Source organism: Leptosomus discolor, chromosome 14 (genome assembly GCF_034619465.1).
Source record: "Leptosomus discolor isolate bLepDis1 chromosome 14, bLepDis1.hap2, whole genome shotgun sequence".
Classification (NCBI taxonomy): domain Eukaryota; kingdom Metazoa; phylum Chordata; class Aves; order Leptosomiformes; family Leptosomidae; genus Leptosomus; species Leptosomus discolor.
This window is the reverse complement of record NC_141404.1, coordinates 15,038,416-15,064,526: the sequence shown is the minus strand read 5'-3', so window position 1 is coordinate 15,064,526 and position 26,111 is coordinate 15,038,416. Positions and strand designations below refer to the sequence as shown.

Here is a 26,111-nt window from a genome sequence, read left to right as displayed (position 1 = left end):
CTCGTTTGCTATCGCTTTCTACTTGCTATACAAGCTGGCACTTTTGTATAGTATTTAGTCCTTTTAATTTCAAAATGTAATGCAAAACCCACTAATGTGTTCTTCAATGATACTGTGAGTTTTTGAGGATATAGAGCTAATCTCTATTCTTAACGATGTCTTAGCTACAAGATCAAATTTCAATAACACAAGATAGTCACTAGACATTTAAAAGTTGCAGATTTTTACTTGTTTTCAGAGATAGTATTTTGGAAAAGGTGATAGAGAAGCTTGTTTTCTCATTTTCTTTTATATGTATTTGAAACTTGACTGAGTTCTGTAGGGTTTTCTGCAGTGCAGTATAAGTTTGGGAATGAACATACTAATTGTATCGGTAGTCAATATCAGTTTACCATATATTATATTTAAACACTACCGTAAATTAAATGTCAAGAAGAACCGAAAATAGGTTTTATCACTTTATATAATGTTTTCCATGGTTTCTTCGTCTAATTCTGTATGTTGCCTTCAGCTCCCGAGCACTTTGGGGATACTATATTGTTCACTACTGATGATGATATTCTTGAAGCTATATACTGCTATGAGGAGACATATGATGGAGAAATGGGAGATGCCAGCTCCTTGAGATACAAGGAAGAGCTAAAGAGGCCAACAACTGCTGATAGGGAGGGAGATGAAAGACCTTTTACACAAGCCGGGTTAAGAACAGAGGATCAACAGGTAGGGGCCTCTATGTCCAGAAGTCTCTGTAAATGTCTTGCTGAAACATGACATGGAAGTAGTAGAAGAATTAATATAGCTATCTGTCTATTTTGAAGGTTTTTTTTTCACTAGCTCAATAATTTACATGGTATTTTTAAGCCCAAATTTTGGTTTCCCTGATAAATTAATAAGATTACAAGGCAGACTATACTGGATTGTGGTTTTTTTTTTCTCTTTATTTACTTGGACAGAGATTAGAGGGAGTTCTTTTTGATTTAGGTACTCCTGAAGGTTTTTGCTACTGTCAGTGATTTTTACCGTACAGTTATTCATGCAATGAGTAGCTGCGCTCCCTGTCACTCCAAGCCAACATATTTTCTACACATAGTCTTGCATGCTTCTTTCTCCATAAATTAAGTATCTTACATGAGAAGGATCTGCCCCTCTCAACCCTCCCCTCATATTTACTCCTTTCCTTTTTTGACTGGCATCTCCACAGGACTGTGTGCATGTTGCAGCACAAAAAGGCCCCTTTACTATTCCATACCATAGGTATTTTACCACTTGAAGGAAGGGCATATTTTCAAGCACTGGAGTCTGCCTCATACCATTTCAGCCCAACAGTCCAGTGTCTGAGCAAAGATCCTGCAAGATTTTCTGCTCAAGATGGTGTGGGGCAGTCTTTGACCCAATTTCCATCAAATCTTCTACCTTCTTAGATTCTGCATGGGCATCTACTGTTGCTTCAATGAGATGATCTTTTTCTAAGGGACACACTTATACAAGTCTGTGAGGAGATCCAAAGCTGAATCAATCCAAATTCCATCTGGTTCAACAGAAGTACTCCCAGTGGTACTTGGTTCCTAATGAACCTTGCACTGTCGTCAAGCCTTCTCTTCTGTCTTGTCCTCCTCTCCTGGTGGTTATAAGACAAAGGGTAATGTTATGACTTTGGAATTTGATCTCACTGTTAAGATGATGAGTCAGTGACTCCAACCCTTTGACTTCTCCAGTTCTAGTTAACACTGGCAACAGTAGCTTTGGTCCCATCTTTGCTTGTGGTATCTTAAACTGTTCAGACACCTTATGCCATGTAGGATTTCATGAACGCAAATTGAAGTTCACCTTTCTTTTCTTCATCACTTGTTTGTTGCGAGCATTCACCAGGACCTCTTCCATTGTAGAAGCCTGGACCTGGACTGTCTGGTCCTTACTCAGAGCCTCTGCCTTTTATTTTGTTCATCTGTGATGCTCTTCATACTCCTTTTCTAACTCTGGAACAGGCTGTATCAGCAGGGGAATAACAAAAGCTCTTGTGACTGAGCCATAGATCTCCCTGTCATTCTGTATTTGCTGGTACCATCAAGATTTTTTAGGTGGATGCTTATGCTATCAGAATGATACAGATCTACTAGATGATTTGTCTTCCCCAGCATAATGTTGTCATTCAGACTGGTATTGGGTTTGAACAGTCTCTACCTGTTGATCATTCACCCTTTTTACCTGTAGCATGTTCAGTGGGTGAAACGCTGTTTTACTGCACTGACTACAGGACTTTTCAAAAGCTCTTATGGAAGTGCCTTGCTTTCTTGTCAATATTATCCATGGTCATCTGTCTTTCCCGTGAATTCAGTAATCCTTAACATGTCAACTTTTATAGCAGGTCAGACCTGTAACTAGTGCACTGCTGACTGTGGGCAGTAGTGGATGCCTACGGAGAACGTAAGAATAGAGCAAACATGCAGTGGTGTTTCTCTGAAAGACTCATCCAGCCTTTAGAAGTTTGTCTTATGTGGACTTTTTGACTTAACCTTTGTGTTTAGTATGCTGCCATGGATTTTTATTGTATTAATTCATCCACTAGCTTTTGGAACCCATGTGCGCTTTTACAACTTAGAATGCTCTGTGCTAAGCTTCCCAGCTTAACTTGCATAGCACGAAGACCCTCTTTCTGTTTGTCTCTAGGTTCATTTAATGTCCCCTAGTTTTTGTGTTGAAAGAAACTAAACAATTATTACCCGTTCCCTTCTTCAAGCCACTCAGGAGATTTATGTCCCTATGTTAGATTCTCTTCTAAATCTTTCTTTTCCAGAACGGTTAGTCCTACTTTAATTATTCCCCACATGGGAGGTGCTATACAGTATGGTCAGGCATAGGAGCATGGTAATACTTTCTACTTTTTGTTGCTTTTCCAATAGCTCCTATACTATGATGGTGTTTTGTTCTAGCCATAAGGATATAAGAACACAGACAGGACAGTGTTCACAAGCAGAAGTAGTTGCGATAGCAGAAAATTAGGCGATATCTGAAAGAAAAGATAGCGAGCACCAGTGGAATGAAGGGATCTGAGTAGCCAAGAAAGGAGGAAGAGGGAGAAAAAAGGTGATAAGGTGGCTTGGCACAGATGGTTTACAGCCTGCAAGAGAGGGCATTATTCTGCATGCTGTAAAACTGGTAGCTTTATTGCATCCGTGGGTTTTGATATTCAGTAGAGTTGCAAATTTTAATTCCCAGGCTGGTCTTTTAAAGTTGTTCTGAGGAAATGGCATCAGGCATCAAAGACAGAGTCACTGGTGAGAGCGGTACCCCCAAAAGGAGGGTTTTTCCCCACCTTCTGTAGGCTGTGTGTTTATTTCAGTACATGGTTCTTGTTCAGTTTCACCCACTTAATTACGACAAGGACATTTGCTACTACATGAAGTATGTTGTAGAGATCTAATGTAACAGTAGAACAGTGAACTGAGAACAGTGTTGACAAGTGTTTTATTTTTTTTAGGCACAAAGTAGGTCCATTTGATGTATTCTGGATGACAGGAAGCCTACTTCTAATGATGAATGAACGTATAGAGGAGTCTGGACTCCTAATTTCCTATTTGGCTTTTTGACTAAGAAACTAAGTAGACTCCTATGTGCACTAACAAAAAAAACCCCTAATAGTCTTGGCTTTTTGAGGATCCATATGATCTTCTGCATTTTGGGCATGTTTTCAATTATTTGAAGGACAGCCTGGGTTGTGAGGCAAAGAGGAGGTTGATATACAAAATGCTGGACCTAAAAAACCTCACAAAACCAAAGAAAGAAACAAACAAAACCACCAAAAAAGCCCACTTTACAAACAATATGTCTGTAATATATGTATGATATGCATGTTCATTACACCTGTTTGTTTACTTTTTAGCTTCAAGAGCCAGACCCTCTCTCTGAATGTATACCCAAGGAATCAGGAATATTTACTGGAAAATGTGAGTTCTTACATTTATGTCTTGCTTAGCCACCCTCCCCGCTAATGTGTTGTCAAGGAGGATCTGATTTGTCAGAGCTTTACAGAACTTTGTGACAGATGTCAGGGCTAGAATAAAGAATAGTTGAATATTTAAGGCTGAAGCTTTGTTTACTGTGCCATTTAGAACATTATACGGTAACAGTTGGCTTTTAATCTCAGAAAAATAACAGTAGCCATTTGCCCAGTCCCTGAATGGGATTTGTAATAGCTGTGTCCCTTACCCAGTAATTCTCTCCCAATTCTATGTATTTATGTACACTGACTGAATTTCTCAGATTGGATTGACAACAGAAACCCTATAGTAAAGCCAGACTAGAATTTTATGTCTGTACTTAAAGTACCTGATTGCTTTATTCTCTACAAAAACAACTCTCTGTGGGTCTTTAGGTTACTGTCCAGAGAGCTTCTGGCTAGCTCAGAAGTTTCAGTATCAATTCCTGGTCCTTTGACCAGCAGAAGAGAAATTGGGTTCTTGGGCTTGGCATAAAGTCTTCAGCAACCTGTGATGTGCTTTCTGAAAATACCCACAATGGTGTGGCTTAGTTAGCCACATATCTGTCAGCTACACCTGTGATCTGTAATCTGTGACCTATGAACTACATCTAGATCTGTGATCTGTGAAGATGTCTACAGTCAATTCACATCTGTGAAATTAAGGTGCCTTTCCCTCCTCCCATTTCTCCAATGGGTGAAAGAGATAGTGAGGGTGGGATTCAGAGCTCAGCAGATGCAGTCTCTCACACTGACAAGATATTGTTAATCAGATTGATTGGACTAACTTGTCTCTACCAGACAAAGAGGCCCTGATTTTCGTGAGTTCTTGCAGGGAAAGAGCTAGAGAAACCTAACTGTATTTAAGGGAGGCTTTCCATGTTCTTCTTGCAAAAGAAACTCCAATTTAGTCTCTTATACAGGAAAAATTTGCCATTAATTGCTACAAGGGACTGTCTTTCTAAATGACTATGCACAAAAGTGAAAAACCAACTAAAAGCTACAAGCTTATTTTTGCCAATGGTTTCTGTGTACCCTATCCTGCCTGTGTATATTGTTCCTTGTTCTCCTTGTTCTGTGGGGTGTCCCTCAGACCTGGAGTAAGAGTCCTCTTGCTCTTCTTGTTTTGAGAAATTACAGGGAATTTTGCCAAACTTAGGATCAGTACTGCCTTTTTCGGCTGTGACTGCTGGTAATAAATTGTGCATGGAGGCACTGAGAATTTGTGTCCTTGACCTGTTGTAGGTAGTTTTCATCTCTTTCATCCTGCTGTCAGTCATGATGTCAAGGAGAAATCATGCCTCAAAGTGTGATGATCACTAATACAAAGTCCGGCTAATGACTAGTTACTAGAGGTGTCCCCTCAAGTATCAGTACTACTATAGTCTACACTGATTGATGTCTTTTTTTAAAAGAACTTGAATGGTGGAATAAATAATGGAATAAAATGCAGTCTCAGCAAGGTTGTGGGTGATACCAAACAGAGGGAGATATGCTGGAGGGCAAGGCTGTTCTTCAGAGAGACTTCAACAGGCTGGAGAAATGGTGACCTCCTGATGTTAACTAATGTAACCTCATGAAGTTCAGGACAAATGCAAAGCCCTGCATGTGGGATGTAATAGCCCGTGCTACAGGACAGTCTGGGGGCCAGCTAGCTGAGAAAGCCCTGAAGGGCCCGAAGTCCTCGTAAGACCACAAATTGAATAAGAGTCAGTGGTGCGGCCTTGCAGTAAAGGCAGCCAGCTCCTTCCTGGGATGTAAAAAGTAAGAGTGCAGCCAGCAGGGCAAGGAAAAGGATTGTTTCCCTGTGTTCAACGCTTGTGAGCCTTTGGAGTACTGCATGAATACTTGGAGTACTGCATGAAGTGTGGGTCTCCCTAGGACAAGAAGAAAATTGATGTACTGTTGTGAATCCAGTGGAGAAGGGTGATCAAGATGGTCAGGCATCTGGAGTACCTGACGTGAGAAAAGCATGAGAGGGCTGGGTTGGTTTGTTCGCCCTGGAAAAGAGAAGATGAAGGGGAGATCTTCTTGCTGCCTATAGCTATCAGGAGGGCGTAGAAAGGACAGATCCAGGCTGTTGCTCTCAGGCATGGACATAGGGCTGAGAGGCAGCAGAAACAACAAGGTAGAAGACAAGAATTTACAACTGGATATTAGGAAATCTTTTTCACCCTGAGGGCAATCAAACACTGGAACAGGGGTTGAGATAGGTTTTGAAATCTGCCAGCCTTGGAGACATTCAAACTTCAAGCATTGGATAAGCTTCTGAGAGACCTGATCTAATGGACGTGCTCTGAGCTTGGAGTCAGACTAAAGACTTCCAGAGGTCCCTTCCACCGTGCATCATTCTGAGATTCTATGAAGGCATTGGTATGATGATGTGAATACTAAACCTCATGCATATAGATGCTTTGCCCTGTCTTTTCTCGTTTGTTTGAAAATATACTCTGGTTTTGCCTGAGAACTCTTGCGTGCTTGTACACTAAGCAAGTTTAGTCTTAGCAATGGCCTTGGGAAGAGCATCTGTTATCAGTGTAGCCATAGCTCCAAACTTGTCAGCTAACAGAACTATTTATTTCTTAGTGTCCTTGCAAATGCTAATGAGATCTTATACCCAAGTGAATTTATGTGTATATCAAGACTTAGTCTCGTGTAAATTGCTATGGCTTTTTAGAGGTAATTGGGCTGGATGGCTTAATGCTTGTTTGTTTTACAGGGCACCATAGCTCCTGGTGCTTCTTTAGACAGTTAGACAACCTGATTATTTCTGGGCTTCTGTGTAATGTGTGAAGTGAAAGAAATTTTTAATTTACACTGATGGATTTTTATGGAACCTCATCAGATTGGAATTTTACTTGTCATATCTGTGTATGCTATTTATATGTCTTCAGTAAGGCATAAAATGGGTGGATCTGAAGGTACATGTGCAATCTTTTGTCTGCCTAATTTTTCTTTCCTATTTATTTTCTAATCGATGTTGCTGCTTTTCACTAATGCTGTGCCATGAAAATACTTCCATGTGCCCAGTTCTGACATGGAGATAGTAACTTAAGCACATTAGAAAACCACATTTGTCTTTTGGTTTTACTATGAGTTAGTGTTCTCTAACCGTTTATGGATTTATGAGAGACTGGATTTATATGAATCTATATAGTCATTTAGCTGGCAAAAGATGATAGGTAGACTTCACATTAATGGGTCTTCCCTGTGTCTGCATAATCACAAAATCTGTCATGTAAATGCTTAAATGTGTTGTTGAATTACTGTCAGTCTACAATCTCAGTAACGAGACACTTGATAACGCGCTTGATCAGGAGTTGTACAGTTACAAGTGAAGATGTTGGTAGCCCACCGAAGGGGTCTAACACAGATTTACAGGAGGTACCATGCTATCACAGGGAGGTAGGCATGTGGACCAGGAAGTACCCAAATACAGCATATAAAGTTACTTAATCTAAGCCAAATACACATGCTGCTAATCATTGGGGCTTGCATGCATGCTAATAATGGCTCCTTACTTCAAACTAATAAGTATGTATATAGATATATTATATGTATATTCTTTTACATAGGTCTGCAACTGAATTTTACCATGACATGGGGAGACTCTCATTACCTTGGGCTGACAGGACTTGAAGTGATAGGAAAGAATGGTCACGCATTAAAAATAAGTACAGAACAGATTTCTGCTTCACCCCAAGACTTAAATGATCTTCCAGAGTATACAGGAGATTCCAGAACACTAGAAAAGTAAGTAGTGAAAGAGTTGGATTGTCCAAGCGTTTTCTGCAGGGCTCTGTTTTTTTTTTTTGTTTTTTTTTTTTTTTTTTCCTTTGTGCCTGTTGTTACCACCAACAGCTTTGGAGTTTATCAATTTTAGATGCATTTTACATCAGACTTTAAAAAGTGACAGAATTATATAAACTTTTGTTATGTTAACACATGTTAATGCAAACATGATTTTCATAGCAGCACTGCTCATTCTTGGATTTCACAAGCTACCAAGGAACAGCTTGTTACAGAAACATGAATGAAATGTTTCCAAAAGATGGTGTTTGAGTTAGGAACTGGTAATGTGCCTGGTTGGTATCTCTGCTAAGGACTTTCCAGGCAGAAATGTGGGTGTTCTGTAGCATCTGTCTGTGCATATGGAGTGATATTTATGCAGGATTTCTGGATAATTGAAAGTTATCGAGTTAGCAAGGGGTGAGGATGTATTAGGGAATTGCACAAATAGGTGCCATTCTTTTGGCAATTTTACAGCTTTTTTTTGTAGTTCCAATGAAGTCTTATTCGTTGACAAGTATACTTCCTCAAATTAACTTGTACTTCCCAAGTGATAGCAGTATAGAAATCATAGGCTTGGAGAGGACTTGGCATTTGGTCATTACTGAAGCTGCATCCTGTTATTTCCAAGTCATGTCTCCATTTTAGAGGATATTTTCAGTTATAATCCTGTCCTCCGACATGTTTATGGTCTGTGAATAGGTTTATGAATTAGGACTTCTCTTTTCAAAGTCTTTGTGGAGTCTTCCTTAGAATATTGTATTTATCTACATGTACACTAACTCTTCCTTGTAATTTCTGCTAATCTGACTAATACAGATGTCAAGCTTACTTGTATATAATTCCTTGGTTCTTCTGCCTATTTGTATGAAAATCTCTTCTGTAGGCATCAAGACCTAAGAAATCTTCCCATGAGATCCTCTGTGATGAAGAGATTCTGGTGATGGAGTGTCTCCATACTCCACCATGATGGACCCAGATGCAAAGAATTCACTTAGCTTTTCTGTTGGTGTCTTATCTTCTCTGAATGCTCCTTTTACAGCCTAGTTGTCTGTTGTCCTACAGCGTTGCTGGCAGGCTTTCTGCTCCTGGTGTATTTGAGGAATTTTATTTATGGTACCTTTTGCTTGCTAGCCTTCATGCTCTTTTTTTTTTTTTTTTCTTGGCCTGTGCGTATGCATTTTTAGCCTTCCAGAGTTTATGATCCTGTCAATTTAAGGGTTTTTGATCATAAATTTTGTTGAAAGATGGCTTGTAATAACTTTCTTTATCCTGCCACTGAGCCAGGCTGGCTTTGATTTTTCAAGTCCTCTCTCTTTCTAATGTCTTTCTTAGTAAGTAGGATACATTTTGTGCTTCCAGTATGATATCCCTTAATATTCTTTCTGCTATGTGTAACGATTTGATTTTATTTTGTTGCCTTTTTTTTTTTTTGTTGTTTTTTTACATCATCATTTTTGTTTAAGAACCTTTTTGGGCACAAGAAATAGGAGCATTCTTGGCTTTTGATATTTCTGCAAGCATGTTTAATTTGAGTGCACTACAGTGTTCTTCACCTGTAGCATTTGGGATAGGTCCTGTGTACTACTATACTACTCAGGACCAAGTCAAGGATTATATCTTCTCTCATGGGCTCCCTAATCATTTCCTCTGTGAAAGAGTCATTATTCAAATCTTTTTGTTTAAGAAACTGCCAAGTCTTGCACTTATTCTTCCATTAAACTTTTAAATAAATAGCAAGTACATAGGGCAGTGTACCAAAGTAATTACAGCAGACAATTAGTTGATATTCTCCTTTATTCCATCTTTGTATGCTGTAGTTTGTGGTAGAAGAATATGAAGTCAGGATTCCAAAATGAGAAAACAATGCAATTAACTTTATCTAGTCAGCCTGAATCTGTGCTCTTGTGAAAAGCCGTTGTCATGCTGGTAGAAAGCTTTTTTCAAAAAGCGGGAATGTGTCTAACTGTGCTTGAAGAAGGCTGTGAACAAACTGTGCTTCTTCATTAGGTTGTCCAGCTGCATCCAGCTCCTTGTCGGATTCAGTATAGTTGCATTGGCATAGTAACACATTGCAGAGTGCCAGATATACTAGTTTAGGCATGGAATTATATTAATAAGTCATATTGTGTCTGGCCCTTAAAGTTTTGCCTTTGGCCATTTTGGTACGAAGGTAGTTGAGCTTTCTTCTGCCTTAGGGAAAACCTAAGGATTTTTCTGTTTTTCCTCAAATGGACTCAACTAAAGGAAATACTATTTTTTTTTTCATCCACTGTCTTTAATTCAACATTTGGATGTTATTTTTGATGTTTACTGTGCTTTTTAATTGCATACACATGAGCACAATAAGCCCTGGAAGCTGGAAGTGCCATCTAGAAAAAAAATAATACCTTGTAAAGTACCTGATTTTCATAAGAAGAGCAAGCTTTTCCTTTTTTGCAGCTAATGGATTTTTCTCTTTGTAGGTTAATAGATGGGACTAATATCACAGTAGAGGATGACCATATGTGGCTCATTCCCTTCTCTTTTGGAGAAGATCATCTGCTCACAATCCATTTTGATAAAATGGAAAGTATTGCAGGGCTTCGCTTTTGGAACTATAATAAATCTCCGGAGGATACGTATAGAGGGGTAAGTAAAAGAAAAGGAGCACTGCCAGCAAAAATATACAGCAGTGCATTGGAAAATTGGTACTGTGATGAATGAATATAGCTGCCTTAATGGAACACCATAAATCTTTCTAGATTGTCTGAGTCTGAATTTTGTGGCAGGTATAATGCATTTCTGTCTTCACAAACAGCAAATATTGTAAAAAAGCCAGAGATAGTTTAAAGAAATCTTCACAGGTGATTTTTCTAAGAGACACATACAGTAGCACATATTATTTTCAAGATATATGATTCTGAAGTGGTATCCTCTCAGTATCTAGTACTTAGGCCTACCATGTGATCTCTTATTTCCTGGAACAAAGGGAATGATAGAACAGGACACTTCTCCAACAGAAATTCTGTTTAGGTAAGTTACAGAAGGCCAATCAGTCAGTACTACCTTTTCTAACAAGCAAGAAGAGTCTCTAGAACCCTAACATTTATTAGGGAAAGTATATGTCTTCAAAAAATTTGGCTGAAGTAGTTTAGCTAAAATTGTGTAGCTTACCTCCTCTCTTCTTTTTCCAAATTGCTTGGTTTATATCTCTTTTTGTATTGAATTCTTGGAATTGACTGGCAATTGACACCTGTGGAGATCATGTTCTGTCTTGCTGGCACTCTGAGTTGGCTGTCCCTCCTTCCCCTGTTTTCCTCAGAAGCTATACATGTGCTTGTAACGATAATGAAGAAATGGTTGATGTTCACAGCACAGAAGGTTTATGAATCCATTTGTTCCCAGAACTTCCCCTTGACAGATAACTGTTGCATTCTTGATGTCCAAACTCAGTCAACAGATAAGAAGAAAACTGTTGGTGTGTATTAAACTACAGAGAGACAGGACAAAAAGGATCAAGAAAGTTCTGGAAAAAATTCTAGAATTGAAGTTGGAGGCATGGATCCTTCACAGGATTGGGCAGGATAGTGGCAAAAATTGCAGAACCGCTTCTTTGTGTAAATTGACCTTCCAGGAATTGCTTTAATATGAACACTACATAAATGTGTGGAGAGGTGTTCCAGCTCCACAACAGAGCCCTGGCATCTTTTAGTATCAGCATGGAGTGTTGTTGAGTGCCAAAGACTGGCCAAAGACTCTCAGAAGGCCAGAGCATAAGATCTTTCACTTAAGCTGCAATTGATCTGGCGATTTTAACATATGGCACCTGATTTTGTAATACATAGCATTAACCCAACACCTTTGACACGTGGGAGGGTTCAGGAGCATTTTGAGCTTACCCTCAAAACACACCCGCTGTATAACAAGTAAGGGTTTTTACGAAAATCTGTTACTTAATTGATACAATTTGGCATAAGGAAAGGACTCTTCCGTATGAGAGTGGTGCAGCGCTGGGACAGTGTGCAGTGATGGGAGACTTTCAAAACTAAATTTGAGAAGTCCCAGAGCAGCCAGATTTAGCTTTGCAGGCTTCTCTGAGCAGGAATTGTGACTGGAGACATGCAGAAGTCCCTTGCAACCTAAATCTTACTGTGATTCTGTATGCAAAATGCAATATGAAGAATGGTCTTTAAGTGGTGATGTGGAATGTTTTTCACTACCGTTGTAAGCCCGAGCTTCTCTAAGACAGAGCAGGGGAGAAAAGTTTGAACATGAATTTTTGTACCAAATCAATTCCCTGTATGTATGTCTCAGTTATTAAAGGAGGGAAACAAATAGCCAAATCCCTAAAATCGATCATGGAATTTGGTCTTTGGTCTTTCAAGAAAGAAGGAAAGAAAGGTATATTTTCACAGTTTACTTTGCTAGGTAGAAAAAAGATGTGAGTCTGATGAAGTATGCATGGAGGTGGCACACCTGTAAGTCCCGTACTAGTTAGTGGGTACAATTTAAATGAAGTGTTCATTCCTGCAGTCCTGTAAAAGGATGAAATAAATTATTTGAAAAGTGGAAGATGCAAGGTATCTGCTGGGCCACACTAAAGAGGCTTTAGACTGTAAACCTCGGGCATCATGACGTCTGTCTCTTGAAGTATTGCTGTTCCTTCTAAGAAACAGTCCCCGGGTATGAGATATAATGATTTGTTAGGCAATTGTAGACTGGTGGGTTCTATTCACAGCTTTAGTATGAGAGGGTAATGGCAGTGAACTGTCAAAATGAAGGCTTGTGTGCTATTTCCAGCTCTATGAAAAATTACCTTGTGAAAGCTTTGTTATGCGATTTGTAAAATGCTGTGTGTGACGGTTGAGTGCCTTCTTAGATGATGAAAATTACTTAGAAATGAGGGCCGTAAAGGGCACATAAATATAAGCAGCTGTGGTGTAATAGGTAAGATTTCATCTCTAAGTCCCCAGCCTTCCCATTCAATACGTGTTTCCTAAACTAAAGGTATTTCAGTGGATTTTTCACTGCCTCTCCTTAGCCTGGCAGACTGATTCAGCTGGAAAGTAGCACACAGAAGAGTTTCTGATATTTAAAGGATATTTTATTTCTTTTCTCCCAAGTGTATTAAAGACAAAACCAGAAATAGTTGTTTTTCCATACTTGGTACTCATACAAACACTCCCTCCTAATTAATCTCCATGCTATTTGGAAATGAACTGAGCACCTCCTGTAGGCTAGTACAATACCCGAGGCTTTCAAATCAAGAAATGTTTGTGTAAAAAAAAAATTCCTGAAAATTATTTGCTTTTGGGATATTGCATTGTGACTGGAGACTGTGTAACTTACTGAAATTGTAATTGAATGAAAAATGGTTTACAAATGGAAAAAATAAAAAACTGTTATGAGTATCAGGTCACTAATAATATATGGGTTTTGCAGAAAACTTTGCAGAATGTTTTTAAGTTCTTCTCAGATAGACACCTGAAGTGGGAATTTTAACTATAAATATTTTATATATATTTTTAATAGAAATCCTAATGATAAAAATGAAATATTTGCATACAAAACTAAGTTAACCTCAAATTGTCATATATACATCAGTCAGTATAAAATCCAGAGATTAGAAAACTGACTCACATTATCTTTAGACTAAATTAAGTCTTTTGTTAAATAAATGCATCTATTTTGGTTCAGTCCATTAATCAGCAGGCTTTAATCATAGTGCCAGTTATAAGGCCATCTTGTTATATTTTACAGGTATTATTCCTTCCTTAACCAGTTACCGAAAGACTCAGTGCAATAAATGCTGCTCGTGATTAACATTAAGTTATATTTAATATATTTCAGGGTGAGATGCAGTGATAATTGTTGCTGCACGATGGAATTGTTATGTGACTGGGATCATGCACACAACACCAGATGGTGCTAATGGGGGAGGGTGAAGGGGCCAGGACTGCTGCATCATCTGAATAAGTGTGCCTGAATTATTTAGTGTACTCTTCAGAGACTGTATGAGACTGCATGTTCAAAGACATATGCATCTGTGAGGTGGACAAGGCTCAATTCTTTCTGCCCAGTATGGGCACCTCTTATTTATTCATATGCCCTGAGGTTACATACAGCACTGCTTGGTAGATGAGTTTGCATGATCCTGGAAAAGTCCAAGTGCCACAAAGATAAACAGAACAGGTGAAATACAGGCTTTCTGTAAATGCAACAGAGGCGCAAAAGAGTCTGCCCCCAAGAGAGCAGCAGGTGATGTGATTTCTCAAAGGCTAGCTTCAGCCAGTGCTGAGCAATCTGGCCTGATCTGGCAGCGCCTTCAGGTGCATGATGACGCTGGCTCTCTCCTTAAATCACCTTTGTGACAGATGCTGCCTTGAAAGCTGAGTCTCTCCGTTCTGTTGATATGTGTTGCTGCAGGCTTGGGAATCAGAGAGTTGTTAGGGTTGGAACAGACCTTTAAGACCATCGAGTCCAACCGTTAGCCCAGCACTGCCAAGTTCACTACTAAACCCTGTCCCTAGGTGCCACATTTTAAACACCTCCAGGGATGGTGACTCAGCCACTTTCATGAGCAGCCTGTTCCAGTGCTTGGCAAACCTTTCAGTGAAGAAAGGAAGCTTCAGTTTGCTGAGACCTAGTGAGAAGCAGGAGGATCTCTAAAATATTTTTTTTCTTTTTTCCCCAGAAATTGTCACCTCTCCTGTCCCCACCTATGTCAGCTGTGATGCTCTGAATTGCACATTATGGGTTGCAATTGATACCTGCTGATTTAAGCTTTCTTTTGCCAAAGGAGGTCATACTATAGAGGAATTAAATAAATATAACAAGATCATTGAAAATATTTCAGTCTCTGAAGTGAATGCAATTGTTTTGGATCTATTTATTTTATGTAATATAAAGTGATGTGATGTCATATAATTTTACGTTTTGTTATTTTAAACAAGGCAAAGGTAGCCCATGTGTTACTGGATGGTCACAGCATCTCCCCACCAGAGGGCTTTCTTATCCGCAAGGGACCAGGCAACTGCCATTTTGATTTTGCCCAAGAAATTCTCTTTCTTGACTACCTGCAGCCACAGCTGATTAACAAAGTAAAAAGGAGGTAAAGTAGGATGTTTTTGCTGTCTGAACCACACAATTTCTCTTAACTGTTTAGTATTCTTTCATATTCTCTGTTGAAACCAATTGTATGAGGCACCTGGATGAAAATAGGAAGCACTTAGAGCAAAATGTTTCATTGGATTTTAACGATATGCTGTTAACCAGATTTTATTGAGATCAGAGGTCCATCTAGTCCATAATCGTAAGCTGGGGGCTCGGGAGGTGGTGTTTGTGGAGTCTTAGATCTTTGGATTTGTTCTCTTCTTTTCTGAATGAGCCAGTGAAAACTATTTTGTCTTGATTTTTTTTGGCAGGACTGGTTCAAAGAGAATGGAACAAGCTAGTATGGACTATGAAGCACCGTTAATGCCATGTGGTTGTATCCTTCTCTGTCATTTTCTTACTTGTCATTCAGAATATTTTAGAGTTATATACTGTGGCTTTTTGAATTCAACAGTTTCTGATGCTTTAAGAAATTAACAAGGTACCAAGAATATGGGAAAGGCTTCCATTAAGTAGGAATTAAGAATCAATAAATGAAACATAAGATACGAAAATGTGACCTGTTTTCAGATCCTCTGGTAGCTTTTTCTCCTGCTTTTTATAATCCATCCAAGCTGGAGCTAGAGGTCCATTGGCACAGTATCCAGCCAGCCTATCAAAGCTAGAAATAGTCTTTGTATTTTTGTCTATCTATGAATGTTGTCTCATTTTATATCATTATTAAGGTTGACAAGAACTTTGTAATATTTTTGCTATTTTTATTAATGTTTGTGGCTTTTTAAGCTTAAGTTTTCCTAGATAAGCACACCTTTTGTGATAATACTTACTGATGAGGTCTCATGAATACTTAGTTCCTGACCGTTTCCTGAAAATAAGTGTCTGGGTAGAGCAAAGAGATGCAAATAAGTGCACCATTAGGGAAATGGACAGCACAGACTCCATCCTGACCTTTTCCGCCCTTCTGTTTAGGGGCATATTTGCTGGCTGATTATCACCTGTATAATTCAAACCCAGGCAAAGCCATACTCAGGAAACACAGAAAGGCAGTAAAAGCTCCAAATAGGAGCAGTGTACAAGAAGGTAAGACACACACTAAAGAAAATCGGTGGTTCTTCGTGTGATGGAAGAACATATACGAACATATATATGTATATATGTGAACAAGTATATATGTAAACATATATAGACAGGCTTTTGCCTAGTTGTGCCACCTACAAATGTTCATTTCTGTGTGTATTATCAGTGATAGAAAAGGCAGACTTCTTGTTTTAAAAGAAAATAGTTGATTCAGAGAGGTTTAAGACATAGCGAAGTCAGAAGTGAAAAACAGATATTTTTTTTTTTTTCACTCCTAAACTGCAAATAAGACTGTCTGACATCGAGATGTGGGCTGCACAATAATTTTTGAAGTTGTGAATTCAATATTCTGTTAGGACAAAGTATCAGTATCAAAATTTTCCTTAATAGCTTTTTGCTTTTTAGTTATTTTCCAGTTTCAGCTTCTGACAAGTTGGGGTGATCCGTACTACATTGGTTTGAATGGACTTGAGCTGTTCAATGAACATGGAGACCAAATCTTACTAACTGAAAACAGTATCCTTCTACAGACCAAGCACCTCTATACCTTCCAGATACACATTCCCTGGCAAATTATCATATGGCATCACTTGCTACTTCTTCCGAATTGCCGGGTTTTCCCATGTGATTACTCTGCTTCTGTTTCTCTATATTTGCATGATACATGCTTTTTCCATATGTTTTAGTGTATTCTATATACTTTCAGAACATTTCTGCTCTGCATGGGATGCAGCAACAAAGCAGGACAAGGTTAGAGAAGGGAAGGCTTCAGAAGGATATGATTTTTTTTTTTTTATCAACATTTATTTCTTCTGTGGTATGGAAGGACCAGAACTTTTGATGAGCTATAAATTCATAAGAAAAGGTTGAGCTCAGTTATTTGTTACGGAGTCTTTCATTGTGCCACCAGCAAGAAATTTTTCATAACTCTTGTTCTGGAGCTTGAGGGTATTCTAGACACCCGATCCAGTCATGAAGATAAGGGCTGAGACTTTGAATTTGATTCAGTGTTCCCTGGGTAACCAACGGAAGGAATGAAGGGCATGTTTGAAAGATTCATAGTTATCAAGGTTACACGTCAGTGCTTTGTATCTGCTAAAGTCTCTTAAGAGCTGAAAGCTTCATACCCCAACATATAATTCATGTAGTTCAGTCACAAGGAAGAAACACTTTCTTAGCCAACTAGAAAGGCTAAAAAGCACGAATGCTGCATGAATTGCGTGTCTCTAAGAATCCTCATTGCCTAATAAATAGATGATACAATGGAAAAGGTAATAAAGGCTTTTTCCTGCGTGCTATTTTTGTTTGTATCTTCTATGATACATGACAAACTTGAAACATCTGTAATGGAGAAGCAGAATTTTGAAACTGGAAAGTGGTAACAAATTGGTTTTAAGAACAAGGGATCTTTAACTTAGCTTTTAAAAGGTATGCCTTTACAGTACAATACAATGCCAGGAAAAGATACCTCAGCGCATTTTGAATGATCGCCTGTTTCTGCTTGTACAGCAGTGTTGCCTGGATATATTAGGATCCCAAAAAGAGCATATTTGTCTTAGTGCAGTACTAAATGAGATAATTCAGTACTGAGTCTGTAGCAAGCTTTTCTTATACAGTTGAGGCATTGCTGTCTTATTCCTTAAATTCTTTATAAATACTTCCAGACTCAGGCCTTTTAGAAAGCAGGAGAAATTAATGTCCATCAAAGTGGATCGCTAGGAATTTATAATTCTGAAGAAAGTGGCATCCATCCACATTTCTTTGCATGTCTTTAACATACATATGTTTTTAACATAAATGTTGTTTTATGGAGAAAATCTGGTTACCTAGAAGGTCTGTTCAATAGCAGTTAGACAGTTACTGATTTTTATCACAAGCTGCGAGGAACTCAAGCAAAACCTAGCCCAACTGATGACTACCACCTGCAAGGCTACTTCTCTTGAGAAATGTTTTGTATGAGGAATTTTCACAAGTTCATGCTAAAAAAATGGGACTTTGTTGCAAAAAACCTGGGAAGTGCCTCTTCCTGATAAGGGAACTTTATCAATGAAGTAATAAATGCATATTTGAAAACAAATTAAATTAATCTGGTTAATTTATTCCTGTTTTTAAAATAATTTTGAATGCCAGGATCTTAAGGGTTGTCCTGCTTTTAAAAATCCATCCTCAAGTTCCTCGGCTACCTATGTGAAGTACTCGGAGTATAAGCTTTACTGCTTTAGTGGTAAATACTAGCTCATGGAATCTAGAAGAGCAAGTATGAACTTTTAAATATGGTGTTTCTGAAATGTCCTTTTTGGTTGTTTACGCTTAAAGTTTTTTTCAGATATTGCTGCTTTTCCAGATAGCGTCAACGTTTTAGAAGATGTATCTGGAGACATCCGAACTCCAGACAAACTAATTGACAGAGTAAATGACACGACTGATGGCAGACATATGTGGCTTGCACCGGTTCTTCCTGGTTTGGTACATTTTTCCTTTTCATACCATTTTAGTGGTGTGCACAGACGTAGCTAGAAGCATAAAGGAAAGGGGAAGCATATGTTATGTTTAGGTAAATTTGATATTAGTAAATGATGCTAAATCACTGCCTTTTAGAAGAAGTTCTTTTTATTTTGGTATTCTTCACTGCACAGATAGCAGCAGAATAGATTTCCCAGGTTTGTAATCTCCTTCTGTCTCCAAGGTACGACAGCAGAAGAATTTCCAAGGCTAGTGTAGCTATTTTTTCAGTTACTATGATAAAGATACTGACAAAGGAGTTTAATATGCGTGTTTTGTGCAATAAACACCTTTCAAATGGGACTGGGATCTTAAATCCATTTTTATAAAAAGCAATGCATGTTGTTCCAGCAGTGAGAATTTTTTTAATCTCATTATCTGTGTTGAATTAAAATTAATAAATTAGAGATGACAGACTTAGGATTGCATGTCCTAAGGCCCCAAGTGATTCAGCCCTTTTAGAAGCCCCATGTGTAAAATATGGGATAACAAATATCTGAACAGGAGAAGTAAATAAACTGACTTTGTTTTGGGAGAGGACATTTTTTAAAGACCTGTTATGGACATCATTAAGATGTATTTATTTCTTAGAAGAGGATGGATTTCAAAAATAACAAAATGGAAACCTGGCATGTGGTATGTTGTAGCTTATTGTGTCGGAAAAGTCCTTGCTCCATTTGTTACAGTTATTAATTAGAACATTAAAAGAAAAGAATTAAGTCAATTTTGAAAATACTTCATGTATCATTATAAGTTATAGTGCAGTGGGTAAGGTAAAGCTTTTAAGTGTACTTGGGAATACTGACCACTTGCGTTTCTTAGGAAAATGGTAGGTCTGCGTAACGCTTGAGTCTCCTGCTGTGTAGATCCCACATCTTGAATCTTGGTAATTGGTTTGATGGAATGCTCAGACAATCATCTGAGTTTGCTCATGTCCTTATAAAAGACATGCTTGCAGATGCTCTTTCGTTTGGGTAAAAAGGAAAATAACAGCACTGGAGTTCTGGCACAGATGCGTACACTGTTTTCTTTCATGTCTGACACTAAAGTACTGTGGAAGAACAGACGATATCATATCAAAAGGGTAAATTGATAAGGTGTGATATGCAGGAGGGAAAAGCAGCTTAATGGTGCTTTCTGTCCTTAAACTGTAGCAACTGATACCTTTTCAAGTTTGACATGGAACTTTTCTCTCTTCCATCTTCCATGGTATGGTTGCACATCCAGGAAGTGAAAATGGATGAAGCAGTCAGCTTATCCGTGATTGTCCGGTGTAGCTGGGATGCTGAACCAAAGCCTGTGTATACTTACATCCTCATTGCTAGGCTGCTTTGAAATGTGCCAGCTGTCTAGAAAGCTGAAATAACTCTTTGCTATATTGGAAGGTTTGATAGCTTTAAGGAAATTTTGTATTATAGCCTTTCTTTCCTTCCTAATTATCTTTTCCTTTCTAATTCTAGAAGTGGTTTTGTCAAAAGCAAAAATCAAATTTATTACTAATATAAATACAATTTGAATTCTTTGTTTATTATCATTTTATTTATTTGTTTGAATGTATTTTCCATCAAATTTATCATTTGCTGTGAGACTAACAACTGCTATTGGAGACTAAGCCCAAATGGTCTTCTGGAAAATCATGGATAGAAACATTTCTTCTGATCACATCTACCTTTTTTTCTTCAGTTAAAAAAAAATGCATGCTGGTTTAATACAACTATCAGTATCTTCTCCAATGCATCAAAGGATTAAAGCTTCAGAGGATGCTAGAGATGAAGCTTAAGATATGTTGGCCCAAAGCTGACAGAGTAGCTCATAAAAGAAACAGCATAGAATTAAGTGTAACAGGCAAGATTGGTTTCCTACAGCCTGGTCTTTGGTCTTAACATCTTGACGTTAATGTCATGAAAGTAAAATGAACAATACCTCAAGCAGGAATTGTTTAGCAAGCATCTGGAGAATCATCTCTATATTGCTGTTAGTGTACCTCACACAAAAATGGTGAAATTTCTGCAAGAGCTTTCAAAGTCAGGGAGTATAGGAGAAATTTTAGTCTTGCAAATCAAAAGGTGGATTCCGTTCATATTTGTTATAAAGGAATGGAACGGAATAGAACAGGACACCAGTTTGTCTTCTCCTGAAGCATGTGTCTGTGTTTGTTTGATGAAGTACTCATTAAAAGTGCCTCTCCACCTCTCCCTGAATTGCCTTGCAGTCCAGGATGACAAGCTCAGGTGTAGATGTCATCTTCTGGTGAGTTAGGTGTACATTTGAGAGGGCAGCTCTGGGGTAGAGACAACATCTGTGAACTATCAACAGAGATGATAGCTGAACTGAAATCCTGAGCATCAGTTGTCGGTCCTCTAGTTATATCTTTAAATGTGGGCCTTTTTTGGTGTAGCATGCATGAGAATTTCATTTCTTTGGGGAGTTTTTGCTGTTAAATATTAATTAATTCTCTTTTACAGGTAAATAGGGTATATGTAATTTTTGATGTGCCTACTACTGTGTCAATGATCAAGTTATGGAATTACGCCAAAACACCTCAGAGAGGTGTGAAAGAATTCGGTGTAAGTCATTTTTCTATGCATGTATGTCCTGGTGAGTCAGCTTGCTTGATTTCTGTACTTATTTTCACAGTTTACTGAAGTGTGATTCCGCATAATCTGAAGGCATGGGATTCATCTCATTTAACTCTGCGTTTGATATTAAAATGACTAATCTATGCCAGTCATCTGTCCTCCCTTTCTTGTCTAGGGAAAGAACACTTTATCTGATTTTTTTTTTTCTTAGATAATTGTCTTAAGATAGGATAATGCTTTCGTTTTTCCACTGACTATAGAGCAGGCCTGGAAGACTAGTTTAAACTACAAACCCAAGTTTTACACAGCTGAAGTGAGGTGAGATTCATTAACTTCTAGATTTAAGAGTGATTCACACCAGTTAATAGAATGGCAATTATGTAAAACGTGAAACACTTGTTTAATTACCTACTTGAAAGCTGCATTAGAAACATCAGTCAGAAGACAAAAACTTGGGAAAAAAAAAAAATCAAAACCCAGCAGCAAATAGAGAAATGGAAATTTTAAGGAACAAAAGCGAAACTAACGACCAGGCTTCTGAAATTACTAGGGCAAAATGATTTCTAGTCAATTGATAGACACAACTGCTGAAAGCAATGCCTGATTTCTAGATGTTTTGTTTGTTTGTTTCTTAAATATCTTTAGCTTCTGGTGGATGACTTGCTTGTCTACAATGGGATTCTGGATATGGTGAACCATGTAGTATCGGGCATTCTACCAACCTGCGATCCAGTGGTCCCGTATCATACCATTCTCTTCACAGCTGATGAGAAGATTTGTCACCAGGAGAAGAGAACTGTTATTAGGTATGTGAGTGGATCTTGATTGGAAAAAAGTCTTGTTTTCAAAAAGTGTTTTTACGTGACTAATGTCAGCAATAGGGTTATTGCTCTAGAAAATTCTCTTCCAAAGCGTACTCAGCCTCACTTAATGAGAAATAACCAATAGTTTTTTAGATACTAGGACCAAATTGCCAGCTTTATTTGTAAGCATTTTTTAGCACTTACTGAAATTCATGATTCATATTTACATGTGTTTTCATGGAAGCCTATAGTAATAAACACGAAAGAAAGAAGTTAAGCTTGCTTAGAGAAGAAATAATAAATCCCAATGATATCGCACAGAGGAAAAAAAAAAGTTAATGGAAAGGAATCAAACATCAAAAGTAAAGAAAAGAAAATCCTCTGATTTGGTACAGAAACTAATTAAGGAACCAAAATTCTACTATTTTATAGACATTTTAATATAATGAACTTCTTAAATGAGCAATTAATTGAATTCAGAGGAAAGACACTTTGAAACCATTAAGTTGGCAATCTCACAGAAAATATGATGAAATGCAGTGAAAAATACATTTATATTTAGAAGGTCATGATTGATAGGGTCTAAAAAATAGTCCCTAGCAAGGAAAATAAAGATTGAAAGAATAATTTATTTTAAATGAGATTGAAAAGTGAAAAATTGAAAGCTCATAGAAATAAACACTTTCTTATACATTGCACAGCTAACAAAAAAAGGCGAGAGTTTTACATTAAAAGATGGCACATAATTTGTTCAGAAGAATAGTCAAATAATTAGAAATAAGTGGAAGGAACGTACAGTGTCCTGATTAAGAACAGAAGTTCACATTTGCCTCTGGGGTTTGTTTTCCTGTGTTTCTCTAAAGCATTGGCTGTTGGCCACTGGTACTGTCAGATGTTGAAATAAATTGTTATTGTTTGGGTGTATTGTGTTAGACTCATATTTTTATACCAGTGGCTGTGTTGTCATGGTAAAATTTGGAGGTAAACAATTTTTCAAGTGAAAAAGTTACTGAAATGAAAATGTCTTGAGGAAATACAAGTTTTGAGAAGTTTTTCAGTGGGATATAAAAAGGAGGAGGAGAAATTAACCTTTATTTCTTTGGCTTAACATCTTTCTGGGTAAAGTTATTTTACTGGAAGCAGAGAAGCACCAGCTATAATCATAGATCTTTTTTCACATAAATTCCTTTGCACAGATTTAGAAGACATAGATCCCTTGATTTAGTTTTAAGAGGGGTATACTTTTGGGGTCACGCAAACTGCATGATCTGTTTTCCAGTCAAGAACATGCTGAGTCTCATCTTTTCTAGACTCCTGTGCAGGAGCTTTCGTGGTGTTTCTTAGCCTGTTTAGCAATCTTCTTTTCCTTTTTATCACCTACTCCCCTGCCAAAACACAGGAGACTTCAGCAGTAGAAGGCAAATCCCATACTACATGCCGGATAATATCCCTCCATTTTAAAAATGCTCTTGAGCTTTTATATATTATTACTTCTGAATTTGGCCTATTCTCTTTCATGTGTCACTGTTCAATGTTTTATGAACCCTGAACTTGAGTCTGATGTTATCATCAGTAGCATAGGTTCTGATTTAGTTCAGTATTGGTTCACCTCTTTCACTCTGACAGTTTGAGACATTACATTTTTCTCCAAAAATAGAAACCTATTTTGTGCAGCATTGATAGAGAAAAGAAAAATACACTTCTTTTTTTTTTTTTTTTTTTTTTTTCCAAAGACATGGGTGTTTTGTTGTCTGTGTGAAAGGGAGATGTTGTTAGCAATGTTTTCTTTAACTTTCAATTCAGCTCACATTTTTTTTTCTGTAGTTTGTTTAATTTAATTTAACACTGACATTATTACTTCTTTCCGAAAAAGAAATGGTTAACATTTTGCAGCAAACAAAACTTATCACAGTAAATTAATTTTGTTTGGTTAAGAAAATTTTCAGATAATGCTATATCAACATTACAAAACAGTCTTAAGTTCCATATAGGGATTTTTATACCCTCTTTGTAGAGCACTGATGTAAAATCTCACTTTGGTTAATGTGGTTCAAGCTGTGTAGGCAGGCAAGAAAATTGTCGAGTGAATATGATACTTATATTTGAATGTGTGCCTGAATGAATGCTGCTAATTAAAACTGGCAAGAAATCCTTCAGGTGGATGCAAACAGAATACCTTTCCTTTCTAGATAGTCTCATATAATGTGGCTGTGCTTCATAGCTTTGTTTAGCCTCCAGGACCTAAGTAACTCTGTTGTAAGCTTTTCCATGACTCTCATAACTTCTCACAATGTTGGTTATTTTGGCTGTTGTACTGATTTTAATCTTTTCAGCAATCATGTGGGAGATCAGGATGTACGAATGATGAACGAAAATGAGATTGTCACAAACAGCAAAAAGAAGCAGGTTGTGGCTGATCCAGGTTAGTTCTGTCTTCGACAGTTTTCTTCTGCTCACTTTCTACCAAGACAATATGGATAATGAACATTGTTATAGACCTAAACTGGGAAAAGTGGGGAGACTTAGACCTCTTTTATATATTTAGCTCTACTTCTTCTATGATAGGAAGGCTAACCAGGAATGTCATACTCTGGTGGATTTTTATTCTTTATCTAAATTTGGAAGTGGATTATATAAATCAGAGACTTACGTGGCATGTAGTCATGGCTTATATCAACACATACACGGAAGTCCTCGGGAAAGAAACTGACTGAACAGAAGCCAAACCCTGGTGTTAATTGTGCAGGTTCATAGATAGCTTTGGGAATAACGGGCTCATTGCATCCTCGCTGGCCTTGTAAGCAGCTTTAGCGATGATGCATATGTGTCTCAGAATTACTTGCTTGTTGCTCCTCAAGCAGATCCAAAATCACGGTAAGTGTAACAAGGGGGAAAATATGTTGACTTTATGCCTCCCACTGTCTTTCTGGTTGGTCTTTTCTCTTACTAAGTGATAATTAAAAAGACAACCTCTTTCTTTCCCAAGGAGAAAGAATAGATTGTATTTATAGTCTGAAGAGTCCCAGTCATTCATTGTAAATTACTCAGAATAGCTCCCTAAATACATTAAAAATTCTCAGCCAAGCCAGTATGTTCATGATTGGTTTCCCCTCCTGAGCATGACACTTTCTCCAATTAGTTCCTCTAGAAAGTGTTACAGAAATTATTTGATGGCTTTTAGTAACAGTTCTGTAGGAGAAGGATTTGAAGTGCTATTGCCTGTACAAATACAGCTTTGAAGTTAGTATATTACCACTAGCTGCATCAGAAGTATTTTGAACATCTCTGTGTCTGTTGTAATGACATGCTGTGTTCCAGTGCAGACATACCCTATGTCCAGTAAAGAATAGCTGTCATTGCCATGGCCATCACATCTATTGTCCAAGCGTTAAGGACACAGAATGCCTCTGACGTCATCAGTTGAGGATGGCCTGTTGCTATCTGCCCTGTGTCTCCTCTTGTAGTACTTAGTGGCATCAGCTGCAGTGGTTGATAACATAGATTAGTAGAACGATTTGGGTTGGAAGAGACCTCAGGCTGTCCCTTCCTGAGGGAGGATCCAGCCTACTCAGAATGGTGTCAAAGTTAAATTCAGACCAGATTCCACAGGAAAGCGATTCCATGTGACTGTGAAAAAACTGGCAGCGCTCACTGTCAGTGTAAGAAACTGAGTGCCTTGGCTTTCATTCTGGGATAGAAAGAGGAATGGGCATCTTTCTTCCTCATTTTAGTCTGTGGCTTCACTGTTAATACAGGTAGAGTCTTATAGCACTCTATTTTCCTTAACAGCTTTGCGTCCAAAAACCTGCATATGTGAAAAGGGACTGCAGAGGAGGAAAAGATAACAAGGGGTTGTGATTGGAAAGTCCTGAATACCTCCAGCCCTAAACAACTGCAGTCTAGACCTCCAACATATGTATCGTCCAAATGGAAGATTTTCCACGTCTGCTGCTGCTGAACCACCTCCTGTCTTATGAAAGAAAGTTCTCTTTGCTACAGAAAATTTTCTTCAGTAATGAAATTTAAAGCATGAATTCAGTTTTCTGGGTTTTTTTTTGGTTTTTTTTTTTTTTAAACTGTCATTATCTGTCTAATTTTTTTCCTCCTCTCTTAATTGAAAATCCAGGGAGGAAGGAACATAAAGGAGTGAGTAAGAACCTTATTGCTAACTGACAACTGTTCCTGCCAAGTACCAAGAATTGGGTAAAGCAGGATGGTTATAACAAGAGGTCTGTCAGAGTATTTCTCAAGCTTTAATTCCTAAATCCTAGCTGGATGATCACAAAGCTT

General features: G+C 37.9%; 1 protein-coding gene across 4 annotated transcripts in view; it reads left to right on the top strand.

Moving 5' to 3' along the window:
* The window catches only part of KATNIP (katanin interacting protein), a 58,506-nt gene extending 32,840 nt beyond the window's left edge, over positions 1 to 25,666 (top strand). For 3 of the 4 annotated variants that reach the window (XM_086473115.1, XM_086473114.1, XM_086473112.1), the window contains exons 14-25: positions 512 to 720; positions 3,881 to 3,944; positions 7,552 to 7,729; positions 10,231 to 10,396; positions 14,701 to 14,858; positions 15,172 to 15,236; positions 16,343 to 16,453; positions 18,264 to 18,403; positions 20,905 to 21,006; positions 21,664 to 21,824; positions 24,155 to 24,243; positions 25,611 to 25,666. In XM_086473115.1, the coding sequence (XP_086329241.1) occupies positions 512 to 720; positions 3,881 to 3,944; positions 7,552 to 7,729; positions 10,231 to 10,396; positions 14,701 to 14,858; positions 15,172 to 15,236; positions 16,343 to 16,453; positions 18,264 to 18,403; positions 20,905 to 21,006; positions 21,664 to 21,824; positions 24,155 to 24,243; positions 25,611 to 25,666 (1,499 nt within the window). Of the gene's footprint in view, positions 1 to 511; positions 721 to 3,702; positions 3,752 to 3,878; positions 3,945 to 7,551; positions 7,730 to 10,230; positions 10,397 to 14,700; positions 14,859 to 15,171; positions 15,237 to 16,342; positions 16,454 to 18,263; positions 18,404 to 20,904; positions 21,007 to 21,663; positions 21,825 to 24,154; positions 24,244 to 25,610 lie in introns of all 4 variants that reach the window. The other variant, XM_086473113.1, reaches the window with a different exon arrangement.
* The last annotated feature ends 445 nt before the right edge of the window (positions 25,667 to 26,111 follow it).